The sequence below is a fragment of the Hyperolius riggenbachi genome, chromosome 4 (genome assembly GCF_040937935.1).
Source record: "Hyperolius riggenbachi isolate aHypRig1 chromosome 4, aHypRig1.pri, whole genome shotgun sequence".
Taxonomy (NCBI): Eukaryota; Metazoa; Chordata; class Amphibia; order Anura; family Hyperoliidae; genus Hyperolius; species Hyperolius riggenbachi.
Genome location: NC_090649.1, coordinates 330487989 through 330508825, shown reverse-complemented (window position 1 = coordinate 330508825; position 20837 = coordinate 330487989). Strand labels below are relative to the sequence as shown.

The window sequence follows — 20837 nt, the reverse complement described above, 5'->3', positions numbered from 1 at the left end:
CCACCGGCGCTTCTGAACGGCCGGCGGGTTACTGCGCAAGGGGGGAGGAGCCTGTCGCCGGCGCCTGATCGCGTGACGCCACCACCGATGGGCGTATTGCGGTCGTTTGGGCCCAGCCCTTGCCGCCGCCCATCGGCTGTGGGCGGTCGGCAAGTTGTTAATATACTGATGTACGGTATGTTCTGTGTAGATTAAAAATTGCAGATTTGTTGCATTCTTTAAAACTATATGAACATGGTGTCTGCTTTTGGGAATAAACCAAAGAACTATGGTCTAGGAAGCTGAAGCAGTACCAGATTGGTGAACCAAACATTTTACTGTTAACATGATTGAGGAGAATGTTAAAGTTTGGGTGTGAAATACAGCAGTTCAGTTGGTGCTGGGGAGACAGAAGGAAGAAAGTGGTACCAGAGGGCCCACTTACCTAAATGCATAGTAGGATGCATGGGAATTTTTCAGTTTTAATGCACAAAAACCAGGATGGCGCATTTGTCGGCTCTATTCCACTTCTTCAGTACAATAAAGAAAATGTGCTGAACGGCTGAGGTTGATAAGTCTCAAGTCCTGAAAAAGTGGGATAGACCAGAGAAATGTGTGTTTTTGTTCAATAAAACTGAAAATTTCCACCAAAAATGACTGGTGTGCATCTTCGAGAGAGGTAAGCTAACAATACTTGTATTACCTATACCTATATAAAAATACTTGTTTTATACCTTTTTGGGCATCTCCAGCCAATAGTTTTTGAAAGATGCATGTTTATTACAATGAAGGGTGCATTTCATTAGGGCCTGAGCCCACTAAGGCAGTTGTGCGCAGTTGTGTCCGCTTTTCAGAAACACATCAATGTTACAGATGCTGAAAAGCAGACACAACTGGACTCAGGCCCTAAATGTATGGCAATTTAAATTCTGTACTGCCATAGGTTATACAGGGCAGTGTATACAGTAAGTAGTTTTATATAGAGGTTTGTGAGATATTTTGTTAAGTGAAAGATATTTGTAGAGTGATAAGAATGTGTGCATCTATTAGGCTGTGTACTTACTTGCTATGGAACCTGTGTTTGTCCAGTGCTGCCAAGGGCTTGTGATTTAGCTCTGTGCTGTGGAGCAAGGCCTTGCTCCTAATATGGCTCCAATTGTGCTGTACATATTGTAAAGACAAAAGGAACAGCGAGCGCTTCTTGGTGTATTACCGCCTTTTGTTTGCAAAATTATGCGCTTTAAAAATTGCACGTACAAGATATAAAAATTGAGGCTTATATGCTCACTTGAGGGAATTCCTTCCACCTCCGTAATCAATCGTGGCCAATAGGATAGTGCGATCGTATCACCGCGGTGATAACTCTATATAGATATAGGAAGTGTTTATAGATATTGGAAATGCAGAAACCAGGAAAATTAACGTAAAAGTGGGTATTCTAAATAATTAATTACATTCTACTAAATGTCACTACAGTGCCTCTGTAAACCTGTCTCCTGTGAATATGTCTTTGGACTTTATGCTACACATTTTTAGTTGTGCTGAATATAACTGATTGTTTGTTTATTGTTACAGGTAATAATTGAAGTGACAGAAATGCTCCATAATGCCAGTTTGCTTATTGATGACATTGAAGATAATTCCAAGCTTCGCCGAGGCTTTCCAGTTGCGCATAGCATTTATGGTGTTCCTTCAGTCATAAATTCTGCAAATTATGTGTATTTTTTAGGATTAGAGAAAGTTTTAACCCTTAATCACCCAGAAGCAGTCAATGTTTTTACCCAACAGTTGATTGAACTGCACCGTGGCCAAGGATTAGACATATATTGGAGAGATACATATACTTGTCCTACTGAAACTGAGTACAAGGCTATGGTTTTGCAGAAAACAGGAGGTCTTTTTGGATTAGCTGTAGGCCTTATGCAGTTGTTTTCTTCTTATGGCAAGGATCTGAAGCCGCTCTTGGATACTCTTGGATTGTTCTTCCAAATCAGGGATGATTATGCAAACTTAAACAGTAAAGAGTATAGTGAAAACAAAAGCTTTTGCGAAGACCTGACTGAGGGCAAATTTTCCTTTCCTATAATACATGCAATTTGGTCAAGACCTGAAAGTACCCAAGTACAAAACATTTTGCGGCAGAGGACTGAGAATGTTGACATCAAGAAATACTGTGTACATTATCTTGAGAGGGTGGGCTCTTTTGAATATACAAAGCAAACTTTAATAGAATTAGAAAAAGAAGCATACAGATTAATTGAATCCCTCGGAGGGAATCCAGAATTGATTTCAATTATCGATCAACTGAGCCAGACTTATAAAAACGCTTTATAATCTTGCCAGTTGCTTCACTTGAAAAGCCTAATTTTTGTTACAGAATTTTTGTATGAGCTGAACTGGAAAAACATGAATAAATCAATGTGAAAATATTTGGTGTGTTTTTTGATTAGGCAATTTTATTACCTCAATGTACTATGAGGATGTCTGTGGAGGGTCAATTGATTTTAAATACTGTGAACAGATTGTGTAGGTAAGCTCTCATACTACATGGAGATGGTAAAATTGGTCAGTGGTTGGCAAATCAAAATTAAATGTGTGTACCGGCCTTACAGGTGATCTAATTTAACATGTATAAATACACAATTAATAATACATAATTATAATAACCATCAAATCGGAAAGGCCGGGTGTTCTGCCACGTTTGTTGGTCGCCCCCAATCAATCTGCGATAACCAGAGAAATTAATAAAAGAGCCACACCAAACCAAAAGATTTGTCATAATAAAGAGAAGTTTATTGTCAACATGAATAAAAAATGCTAAAAACACAATATCCACAGTGGGGTCCAGAATAAATCATCAGTTGCAAAGTATTGCACAATAATATTGCACACACCCAAATATTAATGGTATTAATCTATTGCAAACCTATCCAAGCAGGTAAGAAAAAAATGCAAATGCTGATATTAATGATATGAATATATTGCAAGCCTATCCAAACCGCAACAAAAAAGAGTTCATAAACGTTCTACACCCCCAGGCCCCATACCAGTCGGTGCAGGATCAGGTAAGCCAAGCCATAGAAGATGAATGAACAAAAAAGGAGGATCCGCAGACCAGACCAGGTTGAAGTAAAAAAGGCTGTAGTTTATCAGAAAAATCCACAGACATGGCAATACAATCACAGGATCAACTCACGCGTATCGGGCCTACCATCTGCCCTTAATCGTAGTTAAAAGTGACACTGTTAAAGGAAGAATTTATATGAGGCCAGGAGGGAGAAAAACTCCACCCCCGGGAGCATACAAATCATTCCTTAAAGGGACATACATCTTCAAAAGATACAATGCAAAAATACAATAAAAGCATCAAAAATGACATGTAAAAAAGATGTACAATTCATTGGCAACATTTTTACAATATATATAAGCTAGAAAAAAGAAGAAAGGAAGAAGCACTAACAACAGCATAGTTAAGAGACATAACACATATAATGATTTGAAAGAGAACAAATCTTCAGTATGTATAGACCAGGCTTAAATCCCACTTTTTATTCAAACCCTGTGGTATACGGGTGCCCAGTCTATGAATCCAATAAGCTTCACGTTTCAACAACAATCTTTGCATATCACACCCTCTAATTGGACAAACCACCCGCTCCACCCCCTGAAAACTAAAAGAAGATAAGTTACCACTGTGCACCGTTTCGAAATGTTATGAAACTGCAGATTTGCGAAAAGTATTCCAATTGGTGCCACAATAATGTTCCGCTATACGCGTGTAACGATCGGTGGGCGCAGAGAGTATCTGATTACCGGTGCTCTGCAGTATCGCCGGAAATACAGATATATACCAGATTATAAGTGATCTGCAGTCTCACCGATAATCCGATATACAAACTAACCTCTGTTCGCCTGAGTAGAGTGTAGTGTTTTGGTGTAACAGTAACACTAGGAGGCCTAGGCCTCAGTGCAGCAAGGAGAACTGCACGGATTCCTTCCGCAGACCTGAGCTCTCCAAGACGGGAGGAGTCAGACTGACAGTAGGAAGGAAAGTCTGAGAGTGACGCTCAGGAAGAAGTGTCACTAACAGGACTGGGAACCGCCTCCAATCGTGAGGTCGGTTCTCGAGGTCAGACAAGCCAGGTCGTACACACACGGACAGATAAGGTACAAATACAGTAGGCAAAGGCGGAGTCAAAGTACAGGCAGGGTTCGGCAGCAGGGTATCAGATATATCGGGGTACAAAATCAGGAGGCAGAAACAAAGTCTAGGAACGAGCCGAGGTTCGGCAACAGAGTATCAGAAATATTGAGGTACAAGGTCAGAGTTCAGGAGGATAGTCGAGGCAGGCAAAAGTCATAACATATAATCACAATCAAACTAGTACTTTAGCTATCAAATATCTAGCTAAGTGTAGGATTACAGCTCCAGCTGGTCCCGGCACACTTCAGGATCTGACTACGGATCTGGGTGCTCCCACGTATGTGATCGCACGCCAGACAAAGAGCAAGTGAACAACCAGCAGTATATATACTCTAGGACCTTTCCAGGACCTCCCTAATTGCTGGTCCAATGAGAGCAGTGGAATTTGTCAGCTGACCCAGCTGGTCAGCCGACACCCTTCTAACTGCTATTTAAACTCTGCCTCTCTGCTCGCGCGCGTGTAAGTCTGAATCTTGGTGGACTATCAATCCCAGCCACACCAGTACTGTCATGCAATGTATCTAGTGCGGGGGCCGCCTCTGATGCGGATTCCGCCGTTCCCAATGCGGATTCCGCCGCACTGCCTATGCGGCATGCAGCGTTTTTTCCGCGTTGTGACGCCATGCTGGACGCGGAAACAGCCGCCTCACCTTGAGAGACGGCGGCATTTCCGCGTTTCCTTACAACGCGCTCTCAAGTTGCGGGTAGTACACCCCACATATTGGATGCGACATATCATACAAGAAATAACATAAATAACACATTTAGTATTACAGTTTACATATTGTTTGATAGGAAAGCTCTTATTGTGCACAAAAGAGAATACTGAGTTGCCTTTTTTGTGACACTGACAATAATTGCATGTGGAAAAACCACAAGAGTAAGAGCCCACTGTGGCTAGCCATGTAAGGGTACGAGAAGTTGAAGGAGACCGAAAAAGACTTGGTGAAAGAATGGACCCTAAAGTTCGGGCCCTTCTAGCAGAAAAGCGACACCCTCTATACAGGATGGTTTTGAGTTTTGTGTCCAGATGCAGCACCGGAATGTACTTTTTGACAATACTAGTAATCTTATTAAACTCTAGGCTGTAACCGGTAACAAAAGTAACCTTGTCCTCCCCGGTCTCACCCCAAGTCTTACTTTTCAGTAAGTCTGAATGTGGTCTCCTGAGACCCTTGTGTCGTCCCACAGCCAACTGTTTCTTTGTATATCCCCTTTGTTTAAGTCTAAGTTCTACCAAGTTACACTCTTGTTCCAGGTCACATGGATTCGAACAGTTACGTGCCGCCCTAGTAAATTCACCCGTGGGGATGGCATTAATGGTGTGTCTGGGGTGGCACGAATTAGCAAGCAAGATGGAATTGCTCGCTGTAGGTTTCCGAAAACTTCGTGTAGAGCAGAGGTGCCCACACTTTTTCGGCTTGCGAGCTACTTTAAAATGTGCAGAGTCCAGGAGATCTACCAACATTTAGGTAGCTAGGTATACGTGTCTTCAGTATAGGTAGTTAGGTATAGGTGCCTGAAGTATAGATAGCTAGGTGCATCTTCCTTCAGTATAGGAAGCCAGGTATAGTGTAGTTAGGTGTAGGTGCCTTCAGTATAGATAGCCAGGTATAGTGTAGTTAGGTATAGGTGCCTTCAGTATAGTTAGCCAGGTATAGTGTAGTTAGGTGTAGGTGCCTTCAGTATAGTTAGCTAGGTATAGTGTAGTTAGGTGTAGGGGCCTTCATTATAGTTAGCCAGGTATAGTGTAGTTCGGTGTAGGGGCCTTCAGTATAGTTAGCCAGGTATAGTGTACTTAGGTGTAGGGGCCTTCAGTATAGTTAGTCAGGTATAGTGTACTTAGGTGTAGGGGCCTTCAGTATAGTTAGCCAGGTATAGGGTACTTAGGTGTAGGTGCCTTTAGTATAGTTAGCCAGGTATAGTGTAGTTAGGTGTAGGGGCCTTCAGTATAGTTAGCCAGGTATAGTGTTGTTAGGTGTAGGTGCCTTCAGTATAGTTAGCCAAGTATAGTGTAGTTAGGCGTAGGGGCCTTCAGTATAGTTAGCCAGGTATAGTGTTGTTAGGCGCAGGTGCCTTCAGTATAGTTAGCCAGGTAAGTTAGCCAGGTATAGTGTAGTTAGGTGTAGGGGTCTTCTGTATAGTTAGCCAGGTATAGTGTAGTTAGGTGTAGGGGCCTTCAGTATAGTTAGCCAGGTATAGTGTAGTTAGGTGTAGGGGCCTTCTGTATAGTTAGCCAGTTATAGTGTAGTTAGGTGTAGGTGCCTTCAGTATAGTTAGCCAGGTATAGTGTAGTGAGGTGTAGGGGCCTTCAGTATAGTTAGCCAGGTATAGTGTAGTTAGGTGTAGGGGCCTTCAGTATAGTGTAGTTAGGTGTAGGGGCCTTCAGTATAGGTAGCCAGGTATAGTGTAGTTAGGTGCAGGGGCCTTCAGTATAGGTAGCCAGGTATAGTGTAGTTAGGTGTAGGGGCCTTCAGTATAGTTAGCCAGGTATAGTGTAGTTAGGTGTAGGGGCCTTCAGTATTGTTAGCCAGGTATAGTGTAATTTGGTGTAGAGGCCTTCATTATAGTTAGCCAGGTATAGTGTAGTTAGGTGTAGGTGCCTTTAGTATAGTTAGCCAGGTATAGTGTAGTTAGGTGTAGGGGCCTTCAGTATAGTTAGCCAGGTATAGTGTAGTTAGGTGTAGGTGCCTTCAGTATAGTTAGCCAGGTATAGTGTAGTTAGGTGTGGATGCCACTTACCTCCCTCCAGTTCCAGCGGCGGTGTCTGGGGCTCCTCCTGGTCTCCCCTCCTTCAGCCGCGCTGGCTAGAGTGCAGATGGGCACTCTAATGAAGATTCCGGCGAGCGAAGGGGGCGGCGGGCAGCGTGCGTTGATGCATTGTGCCCAGCGCCGCCCCCAGCTATGACGTCGCGGCGTCCTCCTCTCCCGCAGTACCGCCTCTCTCCACTCCGCCTCTTCCATTGGCCAGCGGCCGGCAGCAACATCTGATAGCTGCCGGCCGCAAAATTTAACATGCTTGCAGCCGAACGGCCTGCGATCTACCAAATAGGCGGTCGCGATCTACCAGTAGATCGCGATCGACCTATTGGGCACCCCTGGTGTAGAGGAAGGGCTTAAGGGTAATCTGAGGTGAGTGACTTTGTGCCCATTGAAACCCCTTACCTATCCACTTCTTTATAGATATACCAGCACCATTACATGCTATCAGGCTACCCTGAAAAGATCTTGAACATAAAATAACTACCCAGAGATAGAAACTAATGGGTCTTTCAACCTTTGAAAACCAAACGAACGCTAACTATTGCTCTGCAGAGAGCTACTAACAAGACAGAAGACCCATTTTTCTCAATGTACTAGATCTGGTGCAGCCATTAGTACCATTTTTTAATGTCTGCATATAAAATGGCTCTTTCCTTTCTAATGGAAAAAATTAATTTTGTGGTAGAAAAAAGTGCAGGAAGACCGTTTGTAGTATATAAAGCTAAGACAAGCTAAGATCTTAAACAGGGATAAAATATTGGTACAGTCCAATCTGTAGCCATTTTATTCATACCCCTCCAACTATAAAAATTCCCTTTAACTTATATTATGGCCACCTCCGTCCCAAGCTGCTCCCCACCTCTCCTAATTGTTTGTAACTTTTCACGCCTGGAACTTTCACTTCATTGCACCAGAAAAAACGTTTTCGGTTTTTATATTTTATAACATGAAAAACATTTTAGGCATGATACAGTCTTAACCACTTCAGCCTTCAGTGTTTTTTCACCTTATACATCATGACAGTGCTCCTCCCATTCATTCACCAATAACTTCATCACCACTTATCAAAAGAAAATGATCTATATCTTGTTTTTTTTCCGCCACCAATTAGGCTTTCTTTGGGTGGTATATTTTGCTAAGATTTTTTTTTTTCTAAAAGCATTATAACGGGAATATTAAGAAAAAATTGTAAAAATGCATTATTTCTAAGTTTTTGGCCATTATAAATGTAAAATAATACATGCTACCATAATTAAAACCCATGCATTTTATTTGCCCATTTGTTTCGGTTATCGCACCCTTTAAATGATGTCCCTATCACAATGTATGGCGCCAATATTTTATTTGGAAATACAGGTGCATTTTTTCAGTTTTGCGTCCATCTCTTTTTACAAGCCCATCATTTTAGAAAATATTAGTATTATAGCCTCTTGACATGCATATTAAAAAAGTTCAGTCCCTAAGTTAAATATTTATGTTTTTTCTTATTGTATTTTTTTTTTAATTTTCTATATACAGTTTTATTTGGGTATTTTTGGAAGTGTGTGAATTAAGGAATTAATTTTAATTCATGTGTAGGACTGTTTGTCAAAATAAATGTATGTAAGTGTAATTTTACTATTTAGCCACAAGATGTCCTTGTGCAATACTTTCTGTTGCGTACAATTAGTACGCTAAACAGGAAGTGATGCGTGGATGTGTTACTTTCGACATCGCAATGACACAGGCTTCTCATTGATGCCGGCGTTCATTGACACGGGTACTTAGATCAATGAATTGGAGCTGTGTTCCCATTCACTGATTCCCGGGCAAAGGGGCGGCGATTAGAACTCCCGTGGGCAAACATGCGATTGGCCGCAGTGACGGGTTTTTCCATGGATGTAGCTCCTACGACCAACATGCATTTTTGGATGTAGGGGCTATGTGGTTAAACAGATGAGTGGCTGGATATATATGTGTGTGTGTGTGTGTGTGTGTGTGTGTGTGTGTGTGTGTGTGTGTGTGTATATATATATATATATATATATATATATTTATTTATTGCATCTTTATATGGTGAGTGACTATTGTATATTAACCACTTAAGGACCGCAGTCTTTTCACCCCTTAAGGACCAGAGCCTTTTTTCCATTCAGACCACTGCAGCTTTATTGGTTTATTGCTCAGTCATACAAGCTACCATCTAAATGAATTTTACCTCCTTTTCTTGTCACTAATACAGCTTTCTTTTGTTGCTATTTGATTGCTGCTGCGATTTTTACTTTTTATTATATTCATCAAAAAAGACATGAATTTTGGCAAAAAAATGATTTTTTTAACTTTCTGTGCTGACATTTTTCAAATAAAGTAAAATTTCTGTATACATGCAGCGCGAAAAATGTGGACAAACATGTTTTTGATAAAAAAAAACCCATTCAGTGTATATTTATTGGTTTGGGTAAAAGTTATAGCGTTTACAAACTATGGTGCAAAAATTGAATTTTCCCATTTTGAAGCATCTCTCTCATTTCTGAGCACCTGTCAGGTTTCATGAGGTGCTAGAATTCCAGGATAGTATAAATACCCCCCAAATGACCCCATTTTGGAAAGAAGACACCCCAAAGTATTCACTAAGAAGCATGGTGAGTTCATAGAAGATTTTATCTTTTGTCACAAGTTAGCGGAAAATGACACTTTGTGACAAAAAATAAAAATAAAAAAAAGTTTCCATTTCTGCTAACTGGTGACAAAAAAAAATGAAATCTGCCACGGACTCACCATGCCCCTCTCTGAATACCTTGAAGTGTCTAGTTTCCAAAATGGGGTCATTTGTGGGGTGTGTTTACTGTCCTGGCATTTTGGGGGGTGCTAAATTGTAAGCACCCCTGTAAAGCCTAAAGGTGCTCATAGGACTTTGGGCCCCTTAGCGCACCTAGGCTGCAAAAGAAATGTCACACATGTGGTAACGCCTTACTCAGGAGAAATAGTATAATGTGTTTTAGGGTGTATTTTTACACATACCCATGATGGGTGGGAGAAATATCTCTGTAAATGAGATTTCTTTTGATTTTTTTACACACAATTGTCCATTTACAGAGATATTTCTCCCACCCAGCATGGGTATGTGTAAAAATACACCCCAAAACACATTATACTACTTCTCCTGAGTACGGCGATACCACATGTGTGACACTTTTTTGCACCCTAACTGCGCTAAGGGGCCCAAAGTCCTATGAGTACCTTTAGGATTTCACAGGTCATTTAGAGGCATTTATTTTCTAGACTACTCCTCACGGTTTAGGGCCCCTAAAATGCCAGGACAGTATAGGAACCCTACAAGTGACCACATTTTAGAAAGAAGACACCCCAAGGTATTCCGTTAGTAGTATGGTGAGTTCATAGAAGATTTCATTTTTTTTTCACAAGTTAGCGGAAATTGATTTTTATTGTTTTTTTCACAAAGTGTCATTTTCCACTAACTTGTGACAAAAAATAAAATCTTCTATGAATTCCCCATACACCTAATTGAATACCTTGGGGTGTCTTCTTTCTAAAATGGGGTCACTTGTGGGGTTCCTATAATGCCCTGGCATTTTAGGGGCCCTAAACCGTGAGGAGTAGTCTAGAAACCAAATGCCTCAAAATGACCTGTGAAATTCTAAAGGTACTCATAGGACGTTGGGCCTCTTAGCGCACCTAGGTTGCAAAAAAGTGTCACACATGTGGTATCGCCGTACTCAGGAGAAGTAGTATAATGTGTTTTGGGGTGTATTTTTACACATACCCATGCTGGGTGGGAGAAATATCTCTGTAAATTAAAATGTTTTGATTTTTTTACACACAATTGTCCCTTTACAGAGATATTTCTCCCACCCAGCATGGGTATGTGTAAAAATACACCCCAAAACACATTATACTACTTCTCCTGAGTACGGCGATATCACATGTGTGACACTTTTTTGCAGCCTAGGTGCGCTAAGGGGCCCAACGTCCTATTCACAGGTCATTTTGAGGCATTTGGTTTCTAGACTACTCCTCACGGTTTAGGGCCCCTAAAATGCCAGGGCAGTACAGGAACCCCACAAGTGACCCCATTTTAGAAAGAAGACACCCCAAGGTATTCCGTTAGGTGTATGGTGAGTTCATAGAAGATTTTATTTTTTGTCACAAGTTAGTGGAAAATGACACTTTGTGAAAAAAAAACAATACAAATCAATTTCCGCTAACTTTTGACAAAAAATAAAATCTTCTATGAACTCGTCATACACCTAACGGAATACCTTGGGGTGCCTTCTTTCTAAAATGGGGTCACTTGTGGGGTTCCTATACTGCCCTGGCATTTTAGGGGCCCAAAACCACGAGGAGTAGTCTGGAAACCTAATGCCTCAAAATGACTGTTCAGGGGTATAAGCATCTGCAAATTTTGATGACAGGTGGTCTATGAGGGGCCGAATTTTGTGGAACCGATCATAAGCAGGGTGGCTTCTTAGATGACAGGTTGTATTGGCACTGAAGTGCAGGAATGTTCTCAAATCGTGACCTGGACATGGCAATTAAGTCGTACCAGCAGTAATCAGAAAAAAAAATTCTGTCACTGTGGTGGGGCGGGTGAGGGTTTGGCCGGGTGATCAGAAGCCCGCAGGGGGCATATTAGGGCCTGATCTGATGGGTAGCAGTGACAGGGGGTGACGGGGTGGTTGATAGGTGATCAGTAGGTGATTACAGAGGAGAATATATGCAAGCAATGCACTGGCGAGTTGATCAGAGGGGGTCTGGGGGGTTAATTGAGGGTGTGGGCGGGTGATTGGGTGCCCGCAAGGGGCAGATTAGTGACAGTTGGTGACGGGGTGATTGATGGGTGATCAGTGGATGATTAGAGGGGAGAACAGATGTAAACAATGCACTTTCGGAGGTGATCTGAGGGTGGGTCTGCACGCAATCTGAGGGTGTGGGTGGGTGATCAGGTGCCCACAAAAGGCAGGTTAGGGTCTGATCTGATGGGTGGCAGTGACAGGTGGTGACAGGGGGTGATTGATGGGTGATTGACAGGTGATCAGTGGGTGATTATAGGGAAGAATAGATGTATACAGTACACAGGGGGGAGGGTCTAGGGAGGATCTGAGGGTGTGGGGGGGGGTGTTCAGGAGCCTCCAGGGGGCAGTTTAGGACCTAATCTAAAAAATAGCGTTGAGATAGTGACAGGGAGTGATTAATGGGTGATTAGGGGGGTGATTGGGTGCAAACAGGTGTCTGAGGGGTGGGCAGGGGGGGTCTGATGGGTGCAGTGGGCGATCAGGGGGCAGGATCAGTGTGCTTGGGTACTTACTAGGAGGGCTGCAACCTGCCCTGGTGGTCCCTCAATCACTGGGACCACCAGGGCAGGAGGCAGCCTGTATAATACGCTTTGTATACATTACAAAGCGTATTATCCGCTTTACATTAACAACCCGCCGCCGCTGCTAATTGGCTGGAGGGTTGACGTCGCGGGCGGGCACATCCAGCGTGCGATCCCCGGCCAGCTAGTCCGCAACGAGCCGCCGCCGATCGGCGTATTGCGGTCGTTGCGGGCTCCACTTTGCCGCCGCCCCTAGGTAGGGGCGGTCAGCAAGTGGTTAAAATCACAAATCCAGTAATCACAATCTATATATATATATATATAGATCTATATATATATAGATCTATATAGATCTATATATATATATATAGATCTATATATATATAGATCTATATATATATATAGATCTATATATATATATAGATCTATATATATATAGATCTATATATATATATAGATCTATATATATATATAGATCTATATATATATATAGATCTATATATATATATAGATCTATATATATATATATATATAGATCTATATATATATATAGATCTATATATATATATATATATATATATATATATATATATAGATCTATATATATAGATCTATATATATAGATCTATATATATATAGATCTATCTATATATATAGATCTATCTATATATATAGATCTATATATATATAGATCTATATATATAGATCTATATATAGATATACATATATATCTATATATAGGTGGTTGGGGGGAGATCTGGATATAAAAAGATTTTTATTTACACTAAAATCGCACAGCCTGTCACGGCTGCAGGCTGTGCGTCTCTCCCTGTCACATAAGATCCACAGTGACAGGGAGAGGGAGGCGGAGAGGGAGGCGGAACGGCAACTATGTTGCCTTTCGGAGGGTGATCGCTGTGATTGGCTCACAGCGATCACACGGCAGGGAGCCAATCAGTGACGGCTCCTGCCGATACCCGGAAGCCTTAGCTGTCATAAGACAGCTAAGTGCAGCCGGTTCGGTGCGCGCGATCGCGGCGGGGAGCGGCGGCGCCGGTGATAGAGATCTACGCCCTGCCAGCCAGGAGCCCATCAAAACAGGGCGTAGATCTCTATCACTGCGGTCCGCAAATGGTTAAAGAACAACTATCAAAGAAACTGTTGTTCTGTAAACCCCACATACCTATATAGCTTTTAGCCAGCATCACTAGAAAGCTTTTCAGAGGTCTCTCGTCACAACCTATGCAGAAAAAAATGCCTTGTTTATGTAACAGCCGGCGGGAATTCCGCCGCGGCGGAGAGCAGCATGGACGCCGTCTCCGCGTGTCGGCGGGCGGCGGTCCCCTCCTCACTGTCCCACACAGGTCCTTCAGCCGCACATAGGGCACGCATTACGCGTGCGCGCGCCCGGCGGCAGGACCTTTATGCAGCTAGACGGGGAGTCAGCTGACTCGCCGGTCAGCTGACTCCAGCTAGCTCTCGGATTGGCTGGGTGGCGCTGCAGAAGCGCTCCTAGCATATAAGGAGCTATGTTTCAGTTGCTCCTTGTCTGCTGTCGTGAATACTTAGGTGTAAACGCTCAGACCTTAGCTCGGTTCCTAGGTGTTGATACCAAGGACGTCACACCTCAGTTTAGGATTGTATTGTATATTTACCTGTGTCTTGACTCTGGCTATCCCTGACTACTCTCTTCTCTTATCGATCTTGTACCTCTGCCTATCTGATTCAAAGTTGCCGACCCTGCCTGTTTCCCGACTCTAAATCAGCCTTCCGTTCCTGTACTGCTGCCGTCTCTCTGTTGCCGAACCTCTGCTTGTCTGACCTTTCTCCCTCCAGTGGAACGTCTCCCACTGGTGGGCTATCTCTGAGGCTTGCCTCTTTGAGACGCTTGCCCTAGCAGATTATTACTGCTAGAGGCTGAGACTCCTCTTCCAGCCTTTTAGAGGATCTCACATACGGGGTTCCCATTCAGAGGTAACCACACCTCTGAGGAATCGCTGTGTGGTGGACATTTCCACGATCTTGTGTTTTAACATTGTCATTATTGTTATCACTGTTTTAGGTGTCCAGAGGTTAGTCATACTTGTATTATTGGTGATTCTGCAGATCATCAATAATCAGGTATATATCTGTATTGTTGGTGATACTGCAGATCACCAATAATCAGATTCTCTCTGTGTGTTGACACCGATCATTACAGTTTACCAGCTGTTTGTAACAGTTTTTTTCGGCGTCAATGCTAGAAGCTAGAGCTATACCATGTAGCTAGGTTACACTTCTCTGTCACTATTCACAGAGGAATGATTTACTGTTTGTTTCTGCCCTGCCTGTTTTCTCACAGATTATATGAGAACAGCTGGGAGATTTTTTTAGATACAGAGAAGGATCTGAAAAGAAGGAACTGTACTTTTTCCTTACTTGGATGCCTCCCCCTCCCCCTCTACATTCAGAATTAGATCTCCCTGGCTGTAAACTGTTTAATTTACACTGCGAGGCAGAGAGAGACACACAGGATCAGAAACACAGAGCTGCAGCTGATGATTATTTACACACATGTGAACCTGTATTTCTGCTTTATATCATTCTGAACACATTTTACTCACAGTATTAGAGCCAGTGAAGATTGTTTCTGTATGCTGGATGTGTTAGACACAGTACCCCATAGTAATGCCCACAGTGAAATCTGTTCTCTGTAAATGTCATATATTCTTCACATAAAACATGAAAAGATGAAAAAAAACTTTGTCCTTGGGCAAGACTTTCTAACACTGCAGGGTGGGCCCTTGAGCTTGCCCTCAGTGGCTGTAGCTCTTGAGTGCTTTGATTCCAACAGGAGAAAATCGCTATACAAATGTTGGGATAGGATTAAAATCGGGACGGTTTGAATGGAAGAAATATGTAATATACTACAGGCTCCACAAGCTAAGATCTGAAACAGGGATACAATAGTCTAATTGGTGTCACAGTCCTATCTGTTTGATTTTTTGCTTCCCTCCCTGCCCACCCATCTGTGGCACCTGCTGTCAACTCTGCCAGGATATCTGTTGCCTGCCATCCAATGGGACCCTGTTGGGAGTTCTTATAAGGGCATGGCGGAGCATCCTTAGACGGCCCCTTAAGTGTGGTGGGGTGGGGGGATTATTTCAGGAACCATGCACAACCTTTCCCCTGCCTGCTGCTAGCAGTATTCGCATGGACTGCTGGGAATTTCATTGTGCCACCAGCAGAGGGCCCTGTGGACTGTGAGCAGCACTGATTATCTGCAATTCATTACATGCATCCTGTTATCACATGGACTGTTTAAGGACTGCCGCTTCCTCCTGCTAATTGCCAGAACTTTGTGCTTCCAGGCCTGGTTCCTGATTCCTTGCCCTGAAATCTGTATTTGCCTTCCTGTTGCTGAACTCTGTCTATTCTGTCTAGCCCTGATTCCTGCCTCCTCCTTTGTACTGCAATTGGTTTGTTGCCTGAATCTTATGTTCTGACTGTGATTTCTGTCTGCTCCCTTTTGTACTGCAATTGGTTGTATATATTGATTCTGTGTATATTTTAGTTAGTTAAATAGGGGCCTTGGAGTATTGCACATTGATTATCTCTGTATGGTGATTGCTCTGTTATGGTGTGTTTGCATGTGGTTGCATCATATTTGCATTGTATATATTTGTCACTGTTTTCCTGGGTTGTCTAGATATAGCGTGTTGTGCATGTGTTTTGCATCTATATTTAGCACTGTTTTCTTGGGTTGTCTGTATATAGCGTGCTGTGCATGTGTCTTGCATCATATTTGCATTGTCAGCAATATCTGGTCATAATAAAACTGTGGTCAAACCCTGCTTCTCCATTCAGGTCTGTGACATCATGCAACAGGACACAAGTCTTAATAACAGCTTGAGGGCTATTAGAACTGCGGGGAAACCCTTGCTCCCTTTGCGTCTAAAGAAGAGGAGCCCTTCACTCTATCACCCCGTACTTGGGCTTTGCAAGCTCGGCCTTTCGTACGGAATGTAGAGCCACTCCTCAACCCGTTTGCTCCGGGTGACCAGGTCCTGCTGTTTGTCCTCCGTAAAGCTGTACACCTTCTTACCATCTTTACAGTCGTGCTTAAGCAATCAGACGGGACAGCAGAGAAGGGTATTTTGCCTAACAGGAGGGGTTAAGTTGACTTAGAAATTTAAATAACTTCATGTGTCCATTTTGACACAGTGAAAGGAGGTGAGACAAAAAAATATGTAACTTAAATGTGTAGCGCAGGGGTGCCCACACTTCTTCGGCTTGCAAGCTACTTTAAAATTTGCCGAGTCCAGGAGATCTACCAACATTTAGGTAGCTAGGTATACATGTCTTCAGTAGTTAGGTATAGGTGCCTGAAGTATAGATAGCTAGGTGTATCGGCCTTCAGTATAGGAAGCCAGGTATAGTGTAGTTAGGTGTAAGTGCCTTCAGTATAGATAGCCAGGTATAGTGTAGTTAGGTATAGGTGCCTTCAGTATAAATAGCCAGGTATAGTGTAATAAGGTGTAGGTGCCTTCAGTATAGTTAGCCAGGTATAGTGTAGTTAGGTGTAGGGGCCTTCATTATAGTTAGCCAGGTATAGTGTAGTTCGGTGTAGGAGCCTTCAGTATAGTTAGCCAGGTATAGTGTAGTTAGGTGTAGGGGCCTTCAGTATAGTTAGCCAGGTATAGTTTAGTTAGGTGTAGGTGCCTTTAGTTTAGTCAGCCAGGTATTGTGTAGTTAGGTGTAGGGGCCTTCAGTATAGTTAGCCAGGTATAGTGTAGTTAGGTGTAGGGGCCTTCAGTATAGTTAGCCAGGAATAGTGTTGTTAGGCGTAGGTGCCTTCAGTATAGTTAGCCAGGTATAGTGTAGTTAGTTGTAGGTGCCTTCAGTATAGATAGCCAGATATAGTGTAGTTAGGTGTAGGGGCCTTCAGTATAGGTAGCCAGGTATAGTGTAGATAGGTGTAGGTGCCTTCAGTATAGTTAGCCAGGTATAGTGTAGTTAGGTGTAGGGGCCTTCAGTATAGTTAGCCAGGTATAGTGTAGTTAGGTGTAGGTGCCTTCAGTATAGTTAGCCAGGTATAGTGTAGTTAGGTGTAGGGTCCTTCTGTATAGTTAGCCAGGTATAGTGTAGTTAGGGGTAGGGGCCTTCAGTATAGTTAGCCAGGTATAGTGTAGTTAGGTGTAGGGGCCTTCAGTATAGGTAGCCAGGCATAGTGTAGTTAGGTGTAGGGGCCTTCAGTATAGTTAGCCAGGTATAGTGTAGTTAGGTGTGGATGCCACTTACCTCCCTCCAGTTCCAGCGGCGGTGTCTGGGGCTCCTCCTGGTCTCCTCTCCTTTAGCCGCACTGGCTAGAGTGCAGATGGGCACTCTAATGAAGATTAGCGAAGGGGGCGGCGGGCAGTTGCGTTGATGCATTGTGCCCAGCGCCGCCCCTAGCTATGACGTTGCGGCTTCCTCCTCTCCCACTGTACCGCCTCTCTCCACTCCGCCTCTTCCGATTGGCCAGTGGCCGGCAGCAAAATCTGATAGCTGCCGGCCGCAAAATTTAACATGCTAGCAGCCGAAAATAGATGGTTGTAATCTACCAGTAGATCGCGATCGACCTATTGGGCACCCGTGGTGTAGAGGAAGGGCTTAAGGGTAATCTGAGGTGGGTGACTTTGTGCCCATTGAAACCCCTTACCTATCCACTTCTTTATAGATATACCAGCACCATCACATGCTATCAGGCTACCCTGAAAAGATCTTGAACATAAAATAACTACCCAGAGATAGAAACTAATGGGTCTTTCAACCTTTGAAAACCAAACGAACGCTAACTATTGCTCTGCAGAGAGCTAGTAACAAGACAGAAGACCCATTTTTCTCAATGTACCAGATCTGGTGCAGCCATTAGTACCATTTTTTAATGTCTGCATATAAAATGGCTCTTTCCTTTCTAATGCAAAAAATTCATTTTGTAGTAGAAAAAGGTGCAGGAAGACCGTTTGTATCCTTAGACCGCCCCTTAAGTGTGTGTGTGTGGGGGGGGGGGGGGATTATGTCAGGAACCATGCACAACCTTCTCCTGCCTGCTGCTAGCAGTATTCGCATGGACTGCTGGGAATTTCATTGTGCCACCAGCAAAGGGCCCTGTGGACTGTGAGCAGCCCTGATTATCTGCAATTGATCACATGCATCCTGTTATCACATGGACTGTTAAAGGACTGCCGCTTCCTCCTGCTAATTGCCAGAACTTTGTGCTTCCAGGCCTGTGCTTCTGGACATCCTGGTTCATGATTCCTTGCCCTGAAATTTGTATTTGCCTTCCTGTTGTTGAACTCTGTCTATTCTGTCTAGCCCTGATTCTGCCTGCTACTTTGTACTGCTCCCTTTTGTACTGCAATTGGTTGTATATATTGATTCGGTGTATATTTTAGTTAGTTAGATAGATAGGGGCCTTGGAGTATTGCACATTGATTATCTCTGTATGGTGATTCCTCTGTTATGGTGTGTCTGCATGTGGTTGCATCATATTTGCATTGTATATATTTGTCACTGTTTTCCTGGGTTGTCTGGATATAGCGTGTTGTGCATGTGTTTTGCATCTATATTTACCACTGTTTTCCTGGGTTGTCTGTATATAGCGTGCTGTGCATGTGTCTTGCATCATATTTGCATTGTCAGCAATATCTGGTCATCATAAACCTTATTTGCACCATATTCCTTGGTCTAGTGTCTGTATTGCTGCAAACTGTGGTCAAACCCTGTTTCTCCATTCAGGTCTGTGACATCATGCAACAGGACACAAGTCTTAATAACAGCTTGAGGGCTATTAGAACTGCGGGGAAACCCTTGCCCCCTTTGCGTCTAAAGAAAAGGAGCCCTTCACTCTATCACCCCGTACTTGGGCTTTGCAAGCTCGGCCTTTCGTACGGAATGTAGAGCCACTCCTCAACCCGTTCGCTCCGGGTGACCAGGTCCTGCTGTCTGTCCTCCGTAAAGCGGTACACCTTCTTCCCATATTTACAGTCGTGCTTAAGCAATCAAAAGGGACAGCAGAGAAGGGTATTTTGCCTAACAGAAGGGGTTAAGTTGACTTAGAAATTTAAATAACTTCATGTGTCCATTTTGACACAGTGAAAGGAGGTGAGACAAAAAAATATGTAACTTAAATGTGTAGCGCAGGGGTGCCCACACTTTTTCTGCTTGCGAGCTACTTTAAAATTTGCCGAGTCCAGGAGATCTACCACCATTTAGGTAACTAGGTATACGTGTCTTCAGTATAAGTAGTTAGGTACAGGTGCCTGAAGTATAGATAGCTAGGTGTATCGGCCTTCAGTATAGGAAGCCAGGTATAGTGTAGTTAGGTGTAGGTGCCTTCAGTATAGATAGCCAGGTATAGTGTAGTTAGGTATAGGTGCCTTCAGTATAAATAGCCAGGTATAGTGTAGTAAGGTGTAGGTGCCTTCAGTATAGTTAGCCAGGTATAGTGTAGTTATGTGTAGGGGCCTTCATTATAGTTAGCCAGGTATAGTGTAGTTCGGTGTAGGAGCCCTCAGTATAGTTAGCCAGGTATAGTGTAGTTAGGTGTAGGGGCCTTCAGTATAGTTAGCCAGGTATAGTGTAGTTAGGTGTAGGTGCCTTTAGTTTAGTTAGCCAGGTATAGTGTAGTTAGGTGTAGAGGCCTTCAGAATAGTTAGCCAGGTATAGTGTAGTTAGGTGTAGGTGCCTTCAGTATAGTTAGCCGGGTATAGTGTAGTTAGGCGTAGGGGCCTTCAGTATAGTTAGCCAGGTATAGTGTTGTTAGGCGTAGTTGCCTTCAGTATAGTTAGCCAGGTATAGTGTAGTTAGGTGTAGGGGCCTTCAGTATAGGTAGCCAGGTATAGTGTAGATAGGTGTAGGTGCCTTCAGTATAGTTAGCCAGGTATAGTGTAGTTAGGTGTAGGTGCCTTCAGTATAGTTAGCCAGGTATAGTGTAGTTAGGTGTAGAGGCCTTCTGTATAGTTAGCCAGGTATAGTGTAGTTAGGTGTAGGGGCCTTCAGTATAGTTAGCCAGGTATAGTGTAGTTAGGTGTAGGGGCCTTCAGTATAGGTAGCCAGGCATAGTGTAGTTAGGTGTAGGGGCCTTCAGTATAGTTTGCCAGGTATAGTGTAGTTAGGTGTGGATGCCACTTACCTCCCTCCAGTTCCAGCGGCGGTGTCTGGGGCTCCTCCTGGTCTCTCCTCCTTCAGCCGCGCTGGCTAGGGGGCGGCGGGCAGCGTGCGTTGATGCATTGTGACCAGCGCCGCCCCCAGCTATGACGTCGCGGCATCCTCCTCTCCCGCTGTACTGCCTCTCTCCACTCCGCCTCTTCCGATTGGCCAGTGGCCGGCAGCAAAAATCTGATAGCTGCCGGCCGCAAAATCTAACATGCTTGCAGCCGAACGGCCGCAATCTACCAAATAGGCGGTTGCGATCTACCAGTAGATCGCGATTGAGCACCAGTGGTGTAGAGGAAGGGCTTAAGGGTAATCTGAGGTGGGTGACTTTGTGCCCATTGAAACCCCTTACCTATCCACTTCTTTATAGATATACCAGCACCATTACATGCTATCAGG

General features: G+C 43.5%; 1 protein-coding gene across 2 annotated transcripts in view; it reads left to right on the top strand.

Annotated features, from left to right (window-relative positions):
• GGPS1 (geranylgeranyl diphosphate synthase 1) overlaps nt 1–2408 on the top strand; it is a 57027-nt gene extending 54619 nt beyond the window's left edge. For both annotated transcript variants that reach the window (XM_068279524.1, XM_068279525.1), the window contains one exon: nt 1555–2408. In XM_068279524.1, the coding sequence (XP_068135625.1) occupies nt 1555–2313 (759 nt within the window). In that variant the 3' untranslated portion in view covers nt 2314–2408. The remainder of the gene's footprint in view (nt 1–1554) is intronic.
• Nucleotides 2409–20837: the final 18429 nt, after the last annotated feature.